The sequence below is a fragment of the Varroa jacobsoni genome, unplaced genomic scaffold, assembly GCF_002532875.2.
Source record: "Varroa jacobsoni isolate VJ856 unplaced genomic scaffold, vjacob_1.0 scaffold_603, whole genome shotgun sequence".
Taxonomy (NCBI): Eukaryota; Metazoa; Arthropoda; class Arachnida; order Mesostigmata; family Varroidae; genus Varroa; species Varroa jacobsoni.
In genome coordinates this window covers 69213-91877 of record NW_019213505.1, presented here as the reverse complement: position 1 = coordinate 91877, position 22665 = coordinate 69213, and the positions used below count along the sequence as shown (strand labels likewise).

Below are 22665 nucleotides of genomic sequence, written 5' to 3'. Positions count from 1 at the left end.
TAATCATAGTTACGCACATTTGCACAGTCTTCATCGACACTTCCGTATATTAGCCACTCCACACATTCCACTTGTTTCTTTTTCACCCTCTCGTCCCTATTTATCCCACAGTCACTTTCAGTCACCTTGATGAAGTCGTACGGTACGCATCCGAGTCCGCTGTTACATCTCGTTAGCATAGCGCAGAAGTCAATTTCAGAGCTTGTTGATTCTTCGCCGATGACACGTCGTTCACTGCTTGTCTGTAGTAGCTCTCATTCGTCATTCTATTTTTCAGGTGTAATTTGTCGAGTATCTGAATTCGATATTTTTCTCCGCTAGTATTAGTTGTTAGGTGGTATTCTCGCTGTGGCTGCTCATATTATCATTTCTCAACGCTTCATCAATAACCGATAATGGCTGTTGTCATGTTGGCCAGTCAACTGGTTGTAAACGACTGGTCCTACTCAAATCTCGGTAACACCTTACCGAGTCTGTTGCTTTCCTATCCTTTCGTCCCATTAAATTCCTTTCCAGACATCACACTCCATTAACTGAGGTGGAAGGAACACTGGCCCTCTGATTGAGCGACCAACAGTTTTTCCCGCATCACCTAGAAGCGAAAACGATAGATTATTAGATCAGTAATTAGGCTAGACACACACAAGATTTACGCAGGCTTGCGTGGCTTTGCAACGTCGCGCAACGCAGTCGATAAAAACATATGATCAGTTATGTCAAATAGAGAGACAAAAGCATCTCATTTCGTACCTCTTTCGTAGAATAGTCAGGCAACTTTAGATAGTTGACGCATGTCATAACCGATGGTAGGTATTTGTCTGACGGCTGTCCCTCTGAGCTCTTCTTAACAATCGTGAGTGGTGGCACGAGAGCACAGAAACCTCCGACAGGTAGACGTGGTGAGCCAGTGACAAACAACAAGAACTGTCGTCTCTGGCCCTCGTCAAACTCTTCCATGATTTCGAACAGAAACTGGATGGCACGTGACTCTATAGTATAGCCATGATCGATCTTGCAGGCTCTGCGAAGAATATCCATTGACCAGTGCGCTGAATCGCCGCACAGTGCCCGGTTTAACTCGGCTGGACGGAAGTAGTGTCCGAGCGAATCCATCGGGAAGATGCTCTCGAAACCCTCTTTGAATGCGTCCATCTGCCGGCGTACGCCCTCCACCAGTGTCCAATAGACGACAAGCCGAATATACTGGTCCAGATTGTGAATTGTGACGGCTACATTCGCACCGCCCTTTTTCAACTCAATATCGTAACCGGGCAGAGTGAAGTCCAGGCCTAAAAGCTCGACTGAGCACCCATCCAGAGTGAGCTTCTCGAGACTCTTCGACAAGGCAGGACCGGTCAGATTCCTAAAAAATATGAAAAAAAAACAGTAAAATTATACACAATGTTGCTAACAACCATAGCAATGGCTGGTAACTATAGCACGAGTTTGGCACGGGCTTAGTCTCAATAACAGTATGGGAACAATAAATTCATACTTGTTTTGGGCGATAATGCGATTTTTCTGCTCAACAAGACTTTGTAGTTTGCAGAGATGACGGAACAGTTGCTCATCGATGTGCTGGATATCTCGCAATCCCAACGAGCGCTCCTCGCCCAGCATCCACTTAAACAGAGGCACCGAAAAGTGCATGTCCAGCATGCGGGAGTCCATCAAAGCTTTAGCAACAAACTTGCCGCACATCTTAAAGCGATTCTTTATCTTGTTTAACTGAGATGACTTGATATTTCGCGCCACGGGAGTAGGATAAAGGCCTCCGGGGCAAAAAACGTACTTCTTTTCGCCACCTTTATGATAAAGTGCGCGATCAGTGCTGGTCATAAAGTTACGCCACATCTCCAGGTCGCAACGTTGCAATTCGCGAGACACGAGGGCATAGAACTCGAGTGTTGGACCAAGCCCTGAGCCTACTTCATTGTCGTATTGAATCTCGAGCATCGCACGGCTGTTACTAAGTGAGATCTCATTGAACACGACTTCAGCCTGTTTGAGGAGATCTTCTCGGTTTACTGTTCGTTTCTTTCGGTCAAGTCGGGGTGTTACGCGTTCTGAGGAATCCCCTGATGATAGTTCGGGACTAGAGTCCATTAAACGTTGCAGTGCACGATCTCTGTAAATTCAAGAAAATCAACCAGCTGTTAGAAGTATGCAAAACTAAAAGCAAGAATCTATTTTTTATTCTTTCACCAATGTCACCCAACCTTCAAAGGGACATTGCGAGCTTTGCCATAGTCAAGTGAAGAACACTGAGTTGGTGAAAGGATATACAACGAAAGCAAACCAATCTTGAAAGTCAACGTCTATAAAACGTTCGTTGTCAACACAAGCTAACAAAGGAAAAAATAAAAAATGAATTTTTCGTACCTATCGAAACAAGTACTGTAGAAAAGGTTGTGACGTGTCTCGAATGGCATGATAAACGGACAGAAGGCCGACAGTGTCTTTAGCCATGGTGGGATGTTTCCTGTCATCAAAGCTAAGGGATCTTGCAGCTGACGGAGTGCTTTATTACTTAATTTTGCATTGAGAAAGACCTCTTCTTGTAGGGCTGGCATAAAGTTGTGGACGCCATACAGTAAACCCCAGTGTTGGCTAAGTGTGTAGAGTACGCGCAACAGCGCAAGCATCCGTAGGGACGGATCAGACAGCTTGGTCACTAAGTTTTTACCAGCTGCAAGAGCGTCCTCAATTGGACAGGATGGAGCTGGACTAAAACCTTCATTCCACAATTCGTCCTTCGCCGTTGGCTTCTTCCCGCCTGAACCTTTAGTTTTGTTTTTTCGCTGGCCCGTTCCATTCTGACCTAAATCGTCAGCAATAGCTGGTCGATAGTATATCGTGTGCGTGTGCGTCCAGACGGCGGAAGATGCCGAATCCAAGCCAAGGCTGGCGTCAAACAAATCCGTCTCGGAGTGCGCCCCGCCATCGGCCAGGTGCGAGTACTGCTTGATCGCCTGGTACACCGTCATGTTGTACTGCAGTGGCGTTTCGCCGATAAGGAATTGTAGCCGGTGGCGGCTGTGTCCCTGCGAGCTGCCTAACAGCATACTCTCGTCCAAATCTTCATCACTGTTATCATCCTCCGAGCCGCATTCGTCGTCATCGCGAACCCGGCCATAACCACGCACCACCAAATAGCGCTCGATTGCTTGTACCAGCGCTAGCGGGTCGATCTTTACTGGTCCGTTCTTCCATTGTTTTAGGTTAGCACAGCTGGGATGTCGCTCGAGATTGCACTTGAGCTGATGGGTATTAAAGAAACGCAGAGCCGAAGTGCCTCGTGTGCCACCGATACCGCCAGGCACGTCGTGCACTTTGAGGGCAAACTGCTCCAGCTGAGACACGCATGAGCTGAGGCGGGAGACCAGTGTGAGCAACAAGGTCGAATCACCCACCGTGCATGGACCACTTTGTGATTCGCAAGCGTTCAGCAACTGCAAATATATTAATGGAAAATTCGTTACGCGATATATCACTTCTACGCTGTAAATGAGGTATAGCACTTTTCGGTCTATCAGCATTGTTACTGCTTACAGACGTATACATTCTGCAAATACAAATGTACTACTTACGACGTCTACACCTGCGAACACCTGCAGAATGATTTTGGCGTTGCGCACAAATGCCTCCGGGCCAGGTTCAGCAAACAGGTCGAGAAGTGCCCCAACCATGCCCGAATGAATGAGCTCAAATGAGGAAACGTCGCCCTGTTGAAGTACGTCACAGATTTCCCTAAGGCCCTGTACGAGCTTGCCACTGTCATCCTGTCCAGCCTATAAGAATTCCGTTGAAAAGGGTAAAATTCAAGGATTTCACGTTATCGTGACCCGATATCACTGTTGTAATTATTGTTCTTGAATTTAAAAAAAAAATGGAAACGAGCGCACGAACAGCCATATATAGTGCATATCGGCTGTTGCCCTAACTAACTATAATCTACATAATATTCATATAGAAGAATTGATAGAACTAACCTTGACTAGAGCCACCGCGCTTTCAAGTTTCTCAAGTGTGCTCCTGCACAACTGCTGGCGGTAGGCGGCAAAATAGTTGTCGTTGAGCGACTGACTTTCGTCGCGGATCCACAGCTTGATCTTATGCACCATTTCTTGGCGCTGTCGTTGAAGTTGCTGTTGAATCGAGTTGTGCCTATCCGACCCGCCTCCTGAGCCTTGCTGTCCACTACAACTGGCCGCCGGCTGCGAACTTGGACTGGGATGGCCCCATTTACAGAAGCGAGAAGGTACCAACTGAGAGAAAAAACCCGCCCCCGTGCCACCGCTGGCTCCTCCCTTCTTCTGACTTGATCCACCTCCGCCACTTGCACTAGCGTCGCCGCCTGCCTCTGCGACGCCGGCAGATGTAGTGCCAGCCAAAAGACCACCGGTGCCGCCGGCTGTCGAGCTAAACCTCATCGAAACGGGACTGCTGTTCGACGAGCCGTGCGCCGAGCTATGTCCAGAGCTCGATGGTTTGGCCGAAGTGGCGCCGTGGCCTCCGCCAGTATCTTCTGGACTTTCCAGATCTCCATGGACTGACAGCCTACTCCTTGTGGCCGGGCCGCCGCGTTTGGACTCTGACTGAGTCGGATGAGCTGCGACAGCTGCCGCTGCCGTCGCCGCAGTCGCCGCCGACGGCCCACTTGATGCTCCGGACGACGAGCCCTTCATTCTACGAGAGTCTTTGCCTCGCGATTCCGAAGCCCGCTTTTTGTCGTTGGCCGCCGCCGCACCCGAGGCTCTCTTGCGCTTAAGCATATCACCAAGGAAACGCTGGCTGAATAGCTGATTATTATGCTGCTGTTCCGGACTCTTCTCAGCCGATGTCGTCGCTTCACCTCCACCGTAGACCGAGCCCCCCGGGTGACTCGAACCACTCGTCGCTATACCGAACTCTGCCCCGGCGTCGACGCCAATACCGCTGCTTCCACCACTGCCCGAGCCGCCGTTGGACCCGTGAACGCCAGAACCTCGATGACCGCTGTAAGCGCTATTGTGCACATGAGGAACAGCATGAGCTATGTGCGATTCGAGCGGTTCAACCGGCTTCGCGGAAAGTTCCGAAATTTTGTGGATTACCCCCTCACGATTGAACGAATGTACGAATAGATGCGGCATCTTCTGCATGAGTATCTCTGTTAGCTGTAATGCCATTACCGTAACCCGCAGATCGTTGTGAGTGGACAGCATTTGACTGAGATGGTTCGACACGGCATCTGCACGCAGGATGCTCTCGAGCGTCGTCGCGTCCGTATAGTAAACGACACGCAGCATTGCTCGAAGGCACTTATGACGTACGGCCGGGCCCGCGCTGCTGCCGTACACCTCGTACAGAACGCTCATTAGGCTACGCACAAATTTTGCTACAAGTTCTGGCTCTTCCTTAACCAACTCGGCGCGGGCGTCTTTGCCTAGATTCGCACTGGCGGCAGCAGTGCCATCAGCCGCCGGTACTGTCTTTCCGGGTGCCGAGTTCTTTCCGGTTTGCGAAACTGTCGCAGTATTGGACGCTTGTGCGCTCGTCCCAGCGCCGCTAATTGGCTGTTGACCACTCACATTAATAGTAGTGGTAGAATTAGTGGTTGCAGCGCCTGATGTTTGATTGCAGTTGCTTACCGTTCGGCGAATGGCACGTGTTGTCCCGCTGTCCTCACTTGTCTGCTGCATCTGCGTGAAACTTAGTGAATAGGTCTTTCCGTTAATAGATAACGAAACCTCTTCCTCACCGTTGGCGTGTGCCGATTCTATGCAGCGTCCGTCCACTAAAGAATAAGGCTGCCATTCCATGTTGTTATCTTGCCAACTGCAAAAGAGAAATGAGGAATATACAGTTAGGTATGAAAGCATCAGCAGAATAAAAATACGAAATGACTCGGAATGTTATTATCAATGTGCAACGATCATATTAACAAGTTCCCTGTGACAGTAGCTTGCTGTATCCGCTCATCTTCACATGTAATCTAAGCTTGACTATCGTTACACTCACCACCAGTGCACTTGGGTGATTACATTACTGCTAACCCCCGCAGCCTGTTGTCCTTGAGGCCTCCAGAGCAGCTGATCAACAGCAAAAACGCCGTCATCAGGCAGGCGGGGCATTAATTCCATAATTAACCCCGTTATCTCGTAGAGTTCTTGTGGAGAGCGAGCCAACAGCTCGGGCGGATCCACGCGTCCGTTCTTCTCTGGGCCTACGAGAAGATGGCGTAATGTCACGTCAATGCTACTCTTGAGCAGTTCCACCGCTATGGGTGGACAACCCTGACACAACAGGGCCAACATGCGAATCACAATTACGAACGTAGGAGACGAAACAAGCGCAGGGTTTCGCAACACGAGCGCCTGTATTAAGTCCAGTGTACTTCGCGGAGCCACCTAGAATTGAAGCCGCGTAAATTGCCAACGAGGTCAGTCGTGGTAAATTGACTCAATGCAATACAGTTCAGTTATTCACGAACTTCAGCATACCTTGTAATAGTATTTCATAATGGTCTATTATATGCATATGTAAAAAATTGATTTCGATTAAATCGGTTACTACTTACTTCCTCGAGAACGTCGGGGTTATTCTGAAATGCCTCCACGATACGAGAAAGAGCGGCACAGGCACAATCTATACTTTTCTTATCGGGGTTATCACATCCTCCAGGATCAAGCCGTTGGGCCAAGATTGGCACGCATGGTTTTATTAGGGACCAGTCATCTGGGCCCAGATGGGCGCAGCAGTTCGCCGTTATGGTCAGAGCCGAGCGTTGAGCGTTCATCGAGAAGAAGTCAAGGTAGGCGAGACAACTAGCAACGCCATTGGCGTGTAAGATTGCTTTCGCGTGTTTTTTGCTTAACATCTCTAAAGCAGTCAAGCTCTGTTCGGCTACATCTACACATTGGATGGCTTCCAGTTTTTCGACGAAACGCGGAATACTTTCGGCAATGAGACTTGTACTTCGAGGCAGCGCCTCCATCATGTACGTTAAGGCGCGACAGGCGTTGTGCATCACCTCAAAGTTTGGTGAACGGCCTTCTGCTCCACCTTCGGCCGGACCCGCTAACAAACCCACGAGAGCAGGGATAACCGCTTTGAATGGGAAGCCAGCTAGTGAATCTTCGTTGCCCATGACTAACGTCTGACACATCTCCATTACAGCGCCGAGCTGCTCGTTCTCATCAGGTGACTGCAGTGTCTCTAGAAGTTGCGTAGCACGACTATGATTGCCATTTGAAAGGTTCGAAACACCGCCCATCGAACCCCTGAAGGTACATAAAACAATAATTAATGAGCGAACGCGCAGCTTTACAATGCGTGAGAAAGAGTTCCTGTAAAATGAGCGGCTCTTGAAGTAGCACAAACTATAATAACCGCAAGTTATTCTATCTTTTTCCATCTCTTGACGTAGACTTTCTGTCCGAAGTGCAAATGCTAATGAACTATCGCCGTATTCTAACAATGCGCAAATCTCAATATATCCGCTTATGTTAAGAACTTACACATATCGATGTAAGAAGTGCTGCATGCGAGGCCCTAATGTTCCAAGCAGCTGCGGGGGAATGCCTCGCGACTCCAGAAGTTCCCGCAGCCTATTTACATCTCCATCTTCACCGGCGCCGCCGCCGCTACCAGCTCCGCCACTTGAACCACCTGATTGAGTCGAAACGGCCACTTAACCCAAAAAACAATGTAAATCAAATCATACATCATAACTACTGTCAAACTGCACCGAAACAATCCGTTTTCGCTTACGTGAATAAGTGTCAACAAAACCAGGAAGAGACAAAACACATTTTTCATACACTTACACAGCTAAGCCATGTCCTTCCCGTCCACAAAGTGAGATATCATCAATAAAAATAATGACATCAAGTTTTTCTGACCCTTTTTCATCTACACATGTTTGTGTGGCGCTTGAACGAGAGAAACTAGAAAAGATCTGAATAAGTCTACCTTCACCATATGCACCTCCCGATGCTGCTGAAGCGGACTGAGAGTCCATTTGGTTATTGTTCGTTCCGCTAGCGCCGGCGCTGCTACTGCTTGAGGAGTTTGCGCTTGCCACGCTGGCCTGCGATTCCATTGGCTCATTCTATAAACAAGAAAAAAAACAACTGTATGCTTATAGCTGACCGCTTGCAGGCATAAGTGCGTGTATTCTAAATGAAAACCCGGAACATCAATATTGTTGGTAAACAAGCAGAAAAGAGTACATAAGCCGGAAATACGTCGAACAATATACAGCTGCGTGAGAAACGCTTGTGTCCAAAATACGCAGAAACTGTCATAGCTTTATATTGGCCTCATATCATCCACGGCAATGTACGGCAACTCTGATGATGAAACAATTTAGATTAACTCGTCATATCAACACCGTCAAGCTTTACGGCAACTGCAAGGTAGAAATTCGTCATAGCTTACTATTCATTATGGCCAAGATAAACCATGATTTAGCAACGGTAAACGAAATGAAATCAAGAATTAAGCCAAACATAATCATTACAACTATTTTAGAAGTAGAGGTTAGATGTCTACTTCAATCAGAAACTTTCGTCCATTTTCCGCCGAACGAATGCGCGACACACAAGCGAGAAAACGGTTCTTCTTCGTTTGCATCTGCATGACGGATCTGCAGCTGTGCTAGAACGAACCTGTTGTTGATGTGAGTGTTGCTGACTGTTCATCTTGGAGGGTCTCGACCCCCCAACGGCTGCTGAATGCTGCTGCCTTCCGCTGTTGCTGGTTCCCGTACTACTGCTGCTAATGGCACCCACTTGCGACAGATGGTGTTGATGTTGGGATGCAGTTGCGACGTTTGCTGACGATGCGCTGCTGCTACTGCCGCCCACCTGCCGGCTATGATGGGGCCCTTCCGCTTGCTGTACCTGTTGTTGGTAGTAGTGCTGCGATTGATGCCCACTGTTGGCTGTCGTTGCTGAGTGCTGAGAGGCGGGTGATCCTGAGGCACAAGCGCCCGTCGCGAGAGCGCCCGCTGATGAGACTACCCCTCCCGAACGACGTCGCCCTCCGGGTCGCCGTACTACTCGAACAAGTGCCATGCGAGGAAGATAATCGAACAAATTAGAACGATAATGAGGATTTATATTGCAAAAAGGCCCAGCTTCACTAGGATGAAAAGGCTAGGCCATTTTTATGCAGACAACGTAGACAAACACTGATAATAGAAATTATAAAATTTCGATGAAAACGGTTTAGCTAAAGCTAAAGACTCACCAGGTACGCTTGCTTGTTGAGACTGGCCGCTTTTCTTGGACTTCTTTGGCGAACTTGGGCCTTTCGAGTCTCTATGTGTTCTTGTACTCGATTGACCTCCCTGCTGTTGCACGTTATTCGAAGGCAGGTTATCTTCGACACGTGAGGCCAAACGCGTATTGTACTTCCTTTTTTGACTTTGCGGGCTGCTGTCCGCTGATAAGAGAGATTCTACAAAAACGAAAAAGATGTTACTGCATTGACAATGGAAGACAACCCACGTTATTCTACTTCACTTAATCCAGTTAATTGTCTCACACAAAATAGGTAACCACACTCTACGAATACTCATCAGCGTATCGTTTAATAAAAAAAGCTAAATGTTAATTCAATTATAAGAACCAGTGGCCGGTTTTCGTCAATCGTCTGTCTTTCCCACTGAGACGACAAACGGTACCAATATTATTTATTCTTCTTTCTCTTTGCAAATCTACTCGGTGCGGGAAATGACAAGGTTTCCATTATAGCGTGGCTACGACGACCACCACTTGCTTCTAATAATCACGAACACCACAACTATATACGGTATGAATAGTTCCGGTCATTCACTCAACTCAACATCGCATGTTCCATCAGGTGTCGACCCTTACAGTGGATACCCACAGTTTAAAATATACACCAGGCGAGGCGTCACAGCCATATTTAGTACCTAGCCTATTAATGTAACGCGCAATACCAGATAATGTGCTAAACAAAAGGAACTCTACACTGCTTGATCTACAGTCAATCTGTGAGTCCTAGTTATGCTGAAAAATCGACTATTTGCTATAAATGCGCAACGTGTTAAGAAGGAACGTTGGACTTGTCAAACTTCATAGAGCATAGAGCAAAAGTGTGTTTAACCACACACTATACATCACAAACACGGCAGATCGTCTTATAAGAAAAAACAACTTCTACCTATGGCCATGCTCTGTTAGGTTTTCCCACGTTTTCAGCGACCTGCAGGATCTGATTTGACCGTATAATCATAACTAATTGTTTAATGATTATTTTTCATAACGCATCTAGGGCTCGACTCTGTCAGTCGCAGCTAGCTACATGACAGGCCAGGCAGCACTGCGAATTATCCTTCCATTAATCCATGCTACAATCGGTAATTTGCTCTAGGCCGAACCAATATAAACCAACCTTCACTAACACCAACAATTACACAGTCATGGTTCTCATTAACTTCATTCGCCGCGGTCACACACACCTGACTAGTTAATATTCCTTTGTACCTACCTGGCTGTCCTGACTGGTTAGGTCCACTGGCGGCGCTCGACACCGTTGCCGGTCCTGTCGTAGCAATACCTTCTGCACTCTGATGTTGGCTTTGTTGATGATGAACGTGGTGTTGATGATGATGGTGATGCTGATGTGAATGAATCGTACCAGTCGTAAGAGTAGCTGATGACGAACCCTGTTGGTTTGCGACCTGCGATTGTTGTGACGAGGGTTCGTGGCTGGCCCTTCTTCTTAAACCGGCGGCGATTCCGATTACCGCAGCAACAGCAGCACCGCTTGCAGCACTATGGCCCGTGAAGGCGGGCAGACCTCCTTCGGTTGAAGAGGCTGTAGTTGTCGTCGTTAGTGGTGATGAGCCCAAGGTGGCAGCACAATGATGTCCACCGAGGCCGATTGTTCCTGCACTGTTAACTGCTGGCGATGTAGGACCGCCGCTATTGAACGCGGTAGCAGCAGCGCCTGTTAACAACGATGGTTGTACCGCCGGCGGCAACGGCGGCGGTAACGACAACGATGACACGGACGATGATAACGTCGTTGTCGTCTGCTGCGGATGCTGCTGATGCTGTTGCAGCTGATCCCTCGTGGCCGCTGAAGTCGGCGACGTCTGTTGGGGCTGAGGGTGTTGATGGTGATGATGTTGTAGCTGCTGCTGTTGTTGTTGTTGTTGGTTGTGCTGATGTTGTTGCTGCACTGCTGCCGCTGCTGCTCGCTGGTTGTGTCTACTGGGCCTGGCCTTGGACGAAGTCGGTGGTGTTTCCATAGCCTCTCAGCAGGGTGCACGACAAGCCGTTTGCTGCGGGGGCGAGCTGGTGGCGCAGATAGCGGCCAGCTGGGACGCGGGACGCGATCCGGGACGCCCACGGGGAGCTCATTCAGTCGACTGGCAAGACACCTCGCCCCGCTCCAGCCGAGCTCTCAACACACACACACACACTCACACTTAAACACGAAACACACTCGCAAGCACTCACACGATCAGTTCCTCAGCACTTCAACAATCTTCCAACTCCAATCAACCAACCAGCCTTGACCCCAAGCACTGTTATGCAGGCAGAACCAGTGGCCACGCTACTACGCTACAAGAGCTACTATGGCCCCTTTTATCCTTTTCCTACGACTACCGCTGATGTTCGTAACAGAGCCTCACATTAGCAGACGTCGTTTTCTGCGTTTCACTTTGCGTTAGTGTTGTGTTACCATTCGACGAGATCACGAGGGAGGGCAACCTGATAAAGCGGATATGCTAGCAGCAAAACGAGGCAAGATCTCATTCAAATTGATTATATAGCTATATTATAGAAGGATTGAATGACTCGCTTTCACAACAACAGCAACACCAACAACCGATCTCTCTCGCACGCTTGCTTGAACAACAACAACAACAATAACAACAACTGTCTTCGAATGGGCGCACGTCGGCGTAAACTTGGATTGGTTGTTGTATGTATTAGTTCGACAAATCCTTCTTACCCAAAGGAACGTTAGCGCGTCTTCGTTATTTATCCTGATGTTGCGCTTGTTTGGTCTTGTTTCTCTCGTACGCTTACGCTCATGACAGGGTGTAGCGGGACATGCCTAGTGGCAGTGGCGTGTTCTGTCAATGTACACTCGACAAATAGATGAAAGGACGCTGGTTGATGAGCGGTAGCTGATTAGCTATATATTTAAGTTTATCTATATATTTATGTAATATGTTTTCATTAAACGTATATAGTCCATGTAGTTTCTACTCATATAAATAGAAGGACTGTCACTTCTGATGGCCTATGTCACGCGGATCACGCTTAACTGAGTAGCGTACATAAGTGATGAATACACATTTTTTATGGATTGTTAGCCCACAACACAGCTCTCGCGACAGACACCGGCTACTGAAAGGCAAGAAACCAAATACACTTGTGTTAGTTATGATGAACAAGCAACTCAGAGATATCTTCTTATTTAAGATCATCAGTAAGATTGAGGTTCAGACAACACAGTTTTCATAAAAATAAATATTTGTACGTTTAATGATAACGCGAAGGACTAGTTGCTGCCTCCATGCGTGTGTACGATCGTGCTAGGTTGTTTCAAAGGTGGAAAATGACAAAGAAGTTGTTGGCCTCCGTCTGCAGCGGACTAAATTTTAACACTATATAATGGAAAAAGAAGTTTAGCTTAGAAGGGCGAACGTATTTGACCAATCGTCTTTTTTTTTTCCGCATTCAGACAGACCCGCGGATTTCAATTCTTAGTATAGTTGAGGTATAATATATGCGTATAACTCTACTAAAAGCCTGGGTTTGCTGGCTCGTCCGAGCCAAAACGACTCGTAAGGGGTCGTTCGTGTATTTCATATTCATAGAATATTCATTTAAAGACGAGGGTGATACCGAGCTAACGCAAGATTCATGTTCGGTACTGCTGCTATTGATTGACTTTAAAGCGTACTATACTACTACTACTTGTTTAACCGATATCGGAGTATCAACTCTTACACACTTCGCTAATAGTTGCTGCGAGTCATTGGCACGCACTGCTTAGATATTCCATAGAATTTAATCTGTGATCTAATCAGCCTAATAAGAGACTGCTGAATGAGGAATACCGATTGCTTACGCGTAAACGATTAACACTTCCGCGAAAGGTACTCTGACTGATCCGCTTCAATAAATGACGTTAATATAATTAAGATTTTCAAGTGAATATAGGGTTGGCATTACCTATAGAATGTGCCACTGAATCAATATAAATTTTCAAACACAAAACTTCATAGAAATGTTCTGCTTAGCGAAGCCAATGAGGAAAGCTCAGCAGAAATGGCCTGAATCAAAGTCGAGAAAGATTTTGGTTTATTAGACACATTATTCAATAACGTTATTGTGTGATGAAAATAATATTAAAAGAAGACGTCCTTTTCTTTCGAAGGTTTGAAGATCAGAGACCTGCATACTCGAAGACTCATTTTCACTCAATATACGATATTTCTACATTCCTATAGCAGAAATACGACCGTATACGGAATCGATCTAAGCTGAAGCGCTGTTTTCAATTGAGACCATGTCTCAGAATTTGCTACAGAATCTGCACACTGTATAAAACTGAAAGATTTTGTACAAAAAGATATCAGGAATGTTCTGCGTAACCAATTGGTATTTCGCACAATTTACTCAGAACATTTAACAGATCTCCTGCTATAGCTGGATAACCGAAAGATGCATATTTACAATAAGCTCGGATATGTATACCACCATGAACTGCAACGTAAACGTAAATAATTTAATTAATAAAGGGTTTCCGTGCTCTGGGAAGGGAACGTGCTCTCTTTTGTATTTTTGTAGAAGGCTAATAATACGCCGTTAACACTAAGCAATTTAATGGTGATTTTTAATAATTGCATTAGTGAGTTCCAATAGCGAACATGCGACTATTAAGCAAGTTACCGGGCGACGGGTCAGTTTGTCGTCGGAGCATGTGAAAATCGTATCAACTCAATTCAAAATGGTATTATTAGCTCACAGGCTCGTGGAAACACGTCGAGGCATCATAAAAACAACAACGGTTAATGGACTCTATTAAACCTCAGCCAACATCAGTGACAAATGAATTCACATCGGCTACTGAAAACAATTTTCAAGTGAGAAAATTCTCCCACAGTGTCGTCATTGGAGTAAGTCAGGAATATTTAACGAAGAGAAAAAAAAAAAACAAACTAACGTACTTAACATTTCTCAAAACTACTACAACGGCTTTAATTTTTACAAACTGGCGCGACTCCTTTACGAAACCTTTCGTGCGTAGTTAGGCTGTAACATTCTAAAATAGGATCCAAAATTATAGGTGTGTAAAATAACAATACGTATGACTCTAAAATATAAAAGTGATTTAAATAATATCTCAGCACCGCAGCATAGACAAGAATTATTGATGCAAATACTTATATTGTAACAAATAGATTTTCCTGCTTGGTCACAATCCGTGACCTTTACAGTGCATAAATGTAGTAAACAATTTAAGCGAAAAAGTCGTCCTATTATCCCATAAGGCATCGCGTCGCAGAGAAGAAGAGCGAAGCTGATACAAAATAATTAAATGTCACCTGATAAAAATTACGCACCAAATTAGTTAGCGCTGTTGCTACCTTTTACCATTAATTCTACAGATTCGGAGACCCCCATCCTGCATTGAATACTAACCCCCTATCCTTTGCGTTTATGCATACGCACAACAACCATAGTCGAATAAATGCTTGATACGAAAGGGGCTATACGCACCAAAAATTCGTGATTGTAAAAGTTTTTCTGCAATCTGTAACTTGTGCTATGCATGTTCCACTACTGATATAGAAACATTGAATAAGAAAGTTTTTAAATCTCCACTGCAGTCAAATATGTTTAAATACCAGCCAAGATAACATTGCGAAACTTTTTAGCGTATTGACGAAGGGATATAATCGTACTAACCACGCCGATTAGATAATTATGAAACACTGCTTAAGTGCCTCGTATAAACCTATCTTGTCAAATCAAGGATCATGAGCGAGTTAGGTAGAGGCTTGAAATAAACTCGAAAAGGAAAGGCAATTACCCCATCGTATTACTTGTATCTTTTATTATACATCTTTGTCCAGGAACACACATCTAGCTCCATATAATAATGATTATTATTTAGTAATAATACAAATAATAACTCAAAAAAGCGAAGATTCATTTAGCTCAATACAACTGGTTGTAAATCTGACTCCACGCAGGCTTTGAAAAAGCCGATCATAGCACAAGGCAACGTTTTCATTTATTTTTTAATAAATTGAGGTTTTAGTAGTTAGATTTTTCATAAAAATTGCCAATTCAAAACCTACGTATGCTCTCCGCCGTTTTGCACCAGCTATTCGGTTTGTGCTGTTCGCCATCCTTGTTGTCTTCAATATTTGACATTTGTTCCCTCCATTAATAATTCTTTATGCGGAACCCTGCTCATATGCGGCTTCTATCAATACGTTCCATATCTTGAGATGTGGGCATATCTATTTGTCTTACTTCTTTGCGCTCTCCACCCGCTTTTTGTCCCTTGAGGAAACCAAAAGTAGGAGAGAGCACTGGGTATTTCAGGTTTATCCGCCTTCTCATTTTCATCGAACCGTCGTCCTCTGGTATACGAGCCACTTCTTTTAAATATTCCTCCTACTGAAAAATTGCAAAACACTGCCTGATGAGAAAGTGCAGATGAATGAATTGTGCCAATTGCCGATACTGATTTATACTGCCGGACGTTACTTCCCCGCTCTGGCGACTCTCCTGCAGTGTCGATTCAAATCCACCGATCGCAGATGAACTTTTCACAAATGCTTATAGTAATTAACTATCCGTAAGTTACTAAAATCTGTCTATTTTACTAAAATAGTTTGATTAACCGGTCGCGTTTCCACAGCAACTATGATGCTTCTCGGAAGAGACTACGCCAAAGTGCGAACAGTACGTCCATGATTCTTATCTGATGCTAAAAATCTAGTATGTTAAAAGCTTCAAAAATTTTTAAGACTAGTCATTAGACCTTCTTCGTCCGTAACACCCTCCAGAGTGTCTAAAAAAATACTGAGTTTTCAAAAGCAAGCGCTAATTTCCACAAAAACATCCGACTTAAATCCTCTCAGTTGAAACCCCAACCTTGATTTCGAGTCTCGCTTTATGAAAATGTCGGAATGAAATTCTTCGGAAATTTTATAGACACGAAACAACGTAAATCTCGGCAAATGAAAGAAGTTTATAATCTCGGTGGAAGATTCGTCATGCGCTCAAACATTTACTACTAGTTGACTTCTCAGTCCGATAACTAATCTGCAATGTAAGGCAGCAACAAAGCTGACATCCAGAAGATGCTTCACAAGACAACGTAGTTTACATGTCAAATGTAAACTGGGAACGGGGACAATTAACGATGTGTTGCCACGACTAGAAAATGCTAGAAAGAAACTTCTCAATAATATTCTTCCCTCTTCAATAATATTATAGAACTTCCCGAGAACCTTCAAGATGAAGAATCTCAGGCAATTTCGGGTAAGAAAGCTTCGCTTAGCTTGTCGATCACTTAGGAGTGATTTAGCGGGCAGCTTCGAATCAACTGCACGCCATAGCAAGCTAGCAAACGGTCCTCCATAAACTGAATGAATAAAGACGAATTTTTTTACTCCAATTTCAAGCGAAAAGCATCACAGCACCATTTGAGATAGTCATCCAAAGCTTAGGCAAAACAAGATTTTTGATAGGATATAAAAACAATGTATAATTTAACCCTCTTTGTCAAACGGTTGATACAAAACGCTACAGGCATAAACCTATAAAATTAGACGCTTTAAACAAATAGGCAAAAATTATCTGTGAAACAAATCGCAAGTCGATCTAGTCCGATGACTATTCTCGTCTCTATACAGTTTTCGAGATGGTTTAGTAGCAAATTCTCTTCACACAACGTACTCGGGAATGCTGTTTGATGCATACGCAGTCCAGCGTTACGCAGTGACAGGTTGTCACCGACAACGTTCTACAAATGGTAGTCTATAATCTTCGTTCATTCTCGTCTACTACTTGCTACTCCTTCTTCAATTCGTGTCTATCTCTATTGATGTTCAGCATCATTTTTCCTTCGTACCTAAACGATTTTCTATGTACATCTTCGCATTTGTTTTCTTCGGTCTTCCTCTGCTTACGGCCAAGTGGGAGATGAATCAAGAAAATCCACTACGCATGTTTTCCCATTTCTTTACTCTTGTCCATCTACCATATGCAATACACGAGCAAACAGTAATAATAGTACAGTGAACGACCATCCGAACCCGTTAATAACATAGGTTCTTCTTAAATTTTCCAAGTCGACAACTTTAGGATGAATCAACGTCGTTTGTAAGAAGCTGTCGCTAGCCATGACTTATTTCTTCCCTTAACCGGCAGTATCATTGCTGTTATGCGCCAGACCCTGTTACGTCTGCGCACACTTTAACGATCTCTATCCTGTTGACGCACGCAAATGGACGGGCTTCACATCAACACACACACAAGACAGTGCAGCAGCAGCAGCACAGGCAAGCCTTAACAAGCAACACGAGACACGAAAAGATTTTTGCTCTGCGGTCCAGCCTTCCACCTACTAATACACATATGTATCCCTCGACGACAAGCTTCGTGCTGCGGACACCGCTTCTTTTCGTCCATGAGTGTATTGTTATTACTTTGTATGTTCGGATGACGATGTATGTGACACTGTACGGCTTACCAGCTAAACAGACACCTGGCGAAAACGGTGCTGCGTCCTTATAAGTAACAGGGGAACCTCTCCAAGGAGTATGGACTGACTACTATCGGTTGATCAGTCGCAGGAGAGGACTGCCTTTGTATCTGGACCTATTCGATAAGCCAGTAAAGAGTAAAGGCCAAGAGCTAAGCCAAGTTCATCACATGGATAGGCGCACACACGACTACATTTATGCCATCGGTTACCAACGAATAGTATTTACTTCCATATTTACATAGATCAGGTTAATGCATAAATAACTTTTCGCTAACAAGTTCCCCATTTCTAAATTCTTACTTGCTGATTATCGATTATTTGCAATTAGCTTTTCCTTTGCCTTAAAAATCCTATAACCATCGCATTGCACAGATCACAAGATTTTAGCTTCATAAAGAGCCACAGTAAACATATTAAATGGCAAGAGAGCGTTTTTGGAACTGATTGTTCGGAACTCTATAGTTGACAGGACTACCGAAGCACGACTTGCTAAATTAAGGAATGGCACCACTAATTTATGAAATGCACTCTGCTTTTTGCAGTCATATCTTTAACTCGTCGAACCTGTCGAGGGTCGCATTGAGCTTTTTTTTTGAAGATGCTTATTCAGTAGGCCTACATCTTTCATCTAAAAAGTGCTCAGCGTGCGCAGAACAACTATCGACAGTTGCTTTTGTAACGTCTTGACATTAGGGAGAATGTTAAATACACCAACTATCGATAACGCCTTTCTTCACTCGATAGACCAATTTTTAAGGCCAGAACTGAGGGTAGAATTTTGCGATCTGGACACAACGGTTGTTACACTTACGTAACATTGTGTGAAGTTGCGTGATATTTGATTGACTGTTGATAATAGGAGGCAACAGGCAAAAACAGGTATCAGAAATGCACCAACCCACTATCTGTTTGGTCACTGTTGTCGTCCACTGGTATTCGTGATTGAATCAGCGTGTTGGACTTTTCCAAACACCTACAGAAAATTCCTTCCTTTATCCTGTGGCCAATCCAACCGACACGCAATCTCCTAGTACGCCACTGTGCACCACTTTTGTTAAATGTACCTAAGAGACGGGGGTGTAGATCTCCCTGGGGGTTAGTACCCCGCCCTGGTAGCCAGCGACTCCCAAATCTTACAGCCCAACACCCCACAGGCATTCCCAGGTCGCATCTCCCCTCCCTTCTTCCGGGGTCAAGGAGAGGGAACGCTGCGCAACAGCGCTGGGTAGAACACACACACACACACACACACACACTTTACAAACAGCTTACGACCATTGCAAGTGTTACTACAATTATTTCTCGTACTAAAACGCTGCTATACCCAAGTCACAGTCGTCGTACTGTACAGGGCTTCTTAATTTCCAAGGTTGTTCAAGGAACGAAATTTGCTGCTAGCGAGTCTCTCTTGACGAATTGTATCTGTAATCCCTAATTTCAATGCAAACGACTCACTGGCTTGCACTTGCATCGACTCGATGGTGCACCGGGTTCTTGGATGAAACAGCTCATAGTTTCGACACAATCAAAAATTTTGTGGAACTATGGGGAGCCAGTGACAAATAGGGAAAATGATCTATTTTTCTATTCTTCGTCTATTTTGCTCTCTTTTATCTCTTTTTTCCTGCTTTCAGTTTTAAAATCTACTGAAAAAAAGATTTTCACATGACGCACATCGACTTCAGCAGCTTTGGAGGAGCGGCAGCACTAACAGCTCTAGGTGCTTAAAAATATCTATCTAGCAGTATAATATAGCAATAAACGCAGCAGCCATACAGACAGGTACAGTGATGTACTTGGAGGTAAACTGAGTAGCAAAGCGCAGACTAACATTCATAAATACATACATACATATACACACATACACACACACACAAACACAAACACAAGCTCATAGCTACACACAGAAATGACCACATCAGTAATACACACTCACATTCTCATAGGGAAAGAAAGTTGGAGGTACTACGTACTGTGAAGAGTTAGACACGTCTATTCAGCAAAGCGGCCAGGGACGGGTGTCGTACGTACGTACACCACAACGAAACCAACGAGCGATGCGAGTTTGCCAGTGGGCAAGTCCTCTGGCTAGATGGCCATTAGCTCTTGCTGGTTAGCTGGATGGATGGATGGATGGATGGCTGATGGATAGACTGATTTAACTCAACTGCTGGGTAAAGCCCGCAATAATAATGCAGGGCTCAAAAACGGCCTAGAGTTAAAGGGACACATATTTGTATGAGATTCGTAGAGGGGCACAAATATTGTGTTTCATATGGCATTAACGGTGGCCGGATCGATGTGCCTTAAAGCTGAGTTGTTATCATGCAGCCTGGCTGATTAAATTGGCATAGCAATCGCTGGATGATCCATTGTTCATAGATCCGTCTGGCTAGCTATTACGACTTTACACGAAATCCAAAATCAACACAGCAGCAGCAGCTAGTTATGTCATTTAAGAAATTTGTCGAGGCTAATAGCTTCGGACCCTCGTAGGTCAAGCCTAGTATGGCCTAAACTCCTCGAATCCGGACGCGATAAAGACTAAAACACAAGATTCATCTGATCAGACATACCGGCCTCTTCTAGTGCGCGGTGGGGGCCCAGCAAGCCAAAAGGTAACACGCTTTTAGCTTTGATAAGCAACAGCTTTCCTAGAAAATTAATGTATGCGTGCTTACAGCCGGTCCACCCACAGTATGTACATACCTTGGTCGAGCCGCGGAGCTAATGCCCGTAGATGGGCTACTAGGTATGACGCCGAAAACCGTCGGCTTTTTGGCCTGGAATATCGCGAACGATGAATAACCCAACTCACAGACTAGTTCTCTATTACAACAAGATGGCCGAGCGAATGCGTTCATTCAAGGCGAGGAAGCGCGCCAGCTCTTGAATTATTCACCTCCACCGCTGTTATGCCGCACGGATTGCTACCAAATATCACGATTTCTTTCAGTATGTACAGTTGATGACACTAAAATATATTAATGACATTTTTCCTAATCAATTATAGTTGTAACAATTTAGCGAATTTTCTCCACTTATGATACACTGATGCTGGTGCTGCCTTCTACTGTTGTTAGTCTAGCTATTGCACTGCAGTTTCGAATCTCGCTTAGTAACTTTTCCATATATTTATAACAACATTTAATTTAACATAATAAAATTTAGACTCTAATTGTGATAACTTTTTAATTATTTTATTTCTGGTTCGTTCTACCCACATCATTTAGCACCTGTGAGTTTCGATCATGCATTAGCCATATCCATGTTCGCATACGTAACGGAAACCAAGCCAAACTTACCCAAGAACAAGCTCCTACACAGCCTGCCATCAGCACAACAACAGCAGCATGATCGTTATATTCGTCGTTCTATTAAAACCGACTGGGGAACTCAAGGCAATCCCGTTTTCTAGTCGCCCGTCCCATTCCGTCCTAACAAATACTCCTTCGTTCTTCTTTTTTTTATCTCCGCTAAATCTGCTGTTACTAATTTTTTTGGAATATTGTTACTGTTGCTTCTTCTGCTATCGGTTGGACCTTCCAGTCGAATCGCCCGTTCTTTTCAACCGTACGTTTGTTCGTTGTTTCTTGGTCGCTCGCCAGCGCCTCTCTCCGCCCTCACCCTCTGCATCAGCAGCAGCAGCAGCAGCAAAGCCCAGCAGTAGCACCAGCGGTACCGCTACCATCAGCACCACATCGTCCAGCCGCCATGTTGCGAGAACGACACTGCGAGAGAGCTGGCGAGCAGGAACAGGATTATCTGGCTAGCTAACTAGCGGCCGTATACCCGGCGCAGACAGCGCGAATGGGCCCAGCTACTCTATCAGTTCTCACAGCAGAGCGGTGCTGTGTAATGGTATGCCTATCGGATTCTTCGTCACTGTCGTCGTTTTCGCCACCGTCGTCGTCATTTCCGCCGCTGCCGCTACCCCGTGTTGCGTTCTCTCGTTCTAGCGGTAACGAGCACGGTCTGTGTGTGTCGTTGGACTAAAGTGGCGTTTGATCATCGGGCGATGTTAGTCATTGTAACACGCTGCTGCTGCTGCTGCTGCCACCGGTAGGGCATCTTACAATCAGCCGCGTTCAAGCGGACTAAGCGCAGCAGAAGCTGCTGCTGTGCTGTTGCCGCCGCCGCTACTGCCGTTGCCGCCGCCGCCGCCGCCGCCGCCGCCGTAGAGTACCAGAACCAGAGCAGAGTGGGTCTGGATAGACGGTGGGCGAAGAGGCAGACAACAGCAGCAATACAGCCGCCGTCGCAACGACAGCAGCAGGAACTGAGCAAGCAAAGGTGGTCCGTAAAAGTAGCAGACACACAGAGCAGCAGCAGAGGGCGGCGAGTCGCGAGCAGCAGCGGTAAGCAGTGATCGAGCGACTGAGCGAGTTGGTGAGTAAACCAAGAATAAGAGAGCGCTGAGCAAGCGGCTGGTGCTGCCTCTGCCGTGCTGTGCTGATTCTGTTCTAGTCGAGTGTGACTCAGACGGCGATCAGCGGAGAACGATCGACTAGTGGACAAACAGACAAAGGACAGATAGAAGAAAAGCAACAGCAGCAGCAGCAGCTACGGGGGTTGCTGCCGAACGACGAGTGTGGTGGCCGACGGCGCAAGTAGTCGTGGCTGTCTTCGACTACTGATGGCGGGGCATGCTGCGGTAATACTGTAGCAGCAAAAAAAAGAGACAAATCAAACGAAACACCAAAAAAGAGCTCGGCCATTTGAGGTTCATTCGTGCTGGGCACTGTTCTGCTGCGCAGGTGTTTAGCAACGGGCGGCTAATGATCGGTGTGCTTGCTACAGCCTCGCTTACTGGTGTGATTACTTCAACGTTGTTGTGCTATGATGACTGCTGGCTATTTTCTATATAGAGCCGTAGCGCCGTAGGAGAGCCGTCGC

The 22665-nt window shown here is 45.5% G+C and overlaps 1 protein-coding gene across 5 annotated transcripts; it reads right to left on the bottom strand.

The window, feature by feature from the left end:
* Positions 1-71: 71 nt before the first annotated feature.
* On the bottom strand, positions 72-21313 carry ctrip (E3 ubiquitin-protein ligase ctrip). 5 transcript variants are annotated; one of them, XM_022835698.2, is made up of 15 exons: positions 21075-21313; positions 20479-20743; positions 10504-12380; positions 9238-9447; positions 8655-9043; positions 7957-8095; positions 7503-7674; positions 6563-7265; positions 6004-6392; positions 3993-5820; positions 3591-3791; positions 2383-3452; positions 1496-2128; positions 751-1363; positions 72-592 (listed from the first exon to the last, which is right to left on the bottom strand). In XM_022835698.2, the coding sequence occupies exons 3-15, from the start codon at positions 11267-11269 to the stop codon at positions 530-532; spliced, it is 7176 nt and encodes a 2391-aa protein (XP_022691433.1). In that variant the 5' UTR covers positions 11270-12380; positions 20479-20743; positions 21075-21313; the 3' UTR covers positions 72-529. The 5 variants fall into 5 exon arrangements, with proteins under 5 accessions (XP_022691433.1, XP_086825002.1, XP_086825000.1 ...); XM_086968876.1 differs by having other exon boundaries at positions 7503-7653; XM_086968874.1 differs by having other exon boundaries at positions 10504-12377.
* Between the last annotated feature and the right edge of the window lie 1352 nt (positions 21314-22665).

Excerpts from the sequence above, each read along its gene's own strand:
- ctrip (XM_022835698.2), bottom strand. The coding sequence starts at position 11,269 with ATGGAAACACCACCGACTTCGTCCAAGGCCAGGCCCAGTAGACACAAC. Across the intron at positions 7,675-7,956 it reads GGGAGGTGCATATGGTGAAG|TGGCCGTTTCGACTCAATCA; the intron begins GTAGACTTATTC and ends TTTTGGGTTAAG. Across the intron at positions 593-750 it reads CTGACTATTCTACGAAAGAG|GTGATGCGGGAAAAACTGTT; the intron begins GTACGAAATGAG and ends TTTCGCTTCTAG.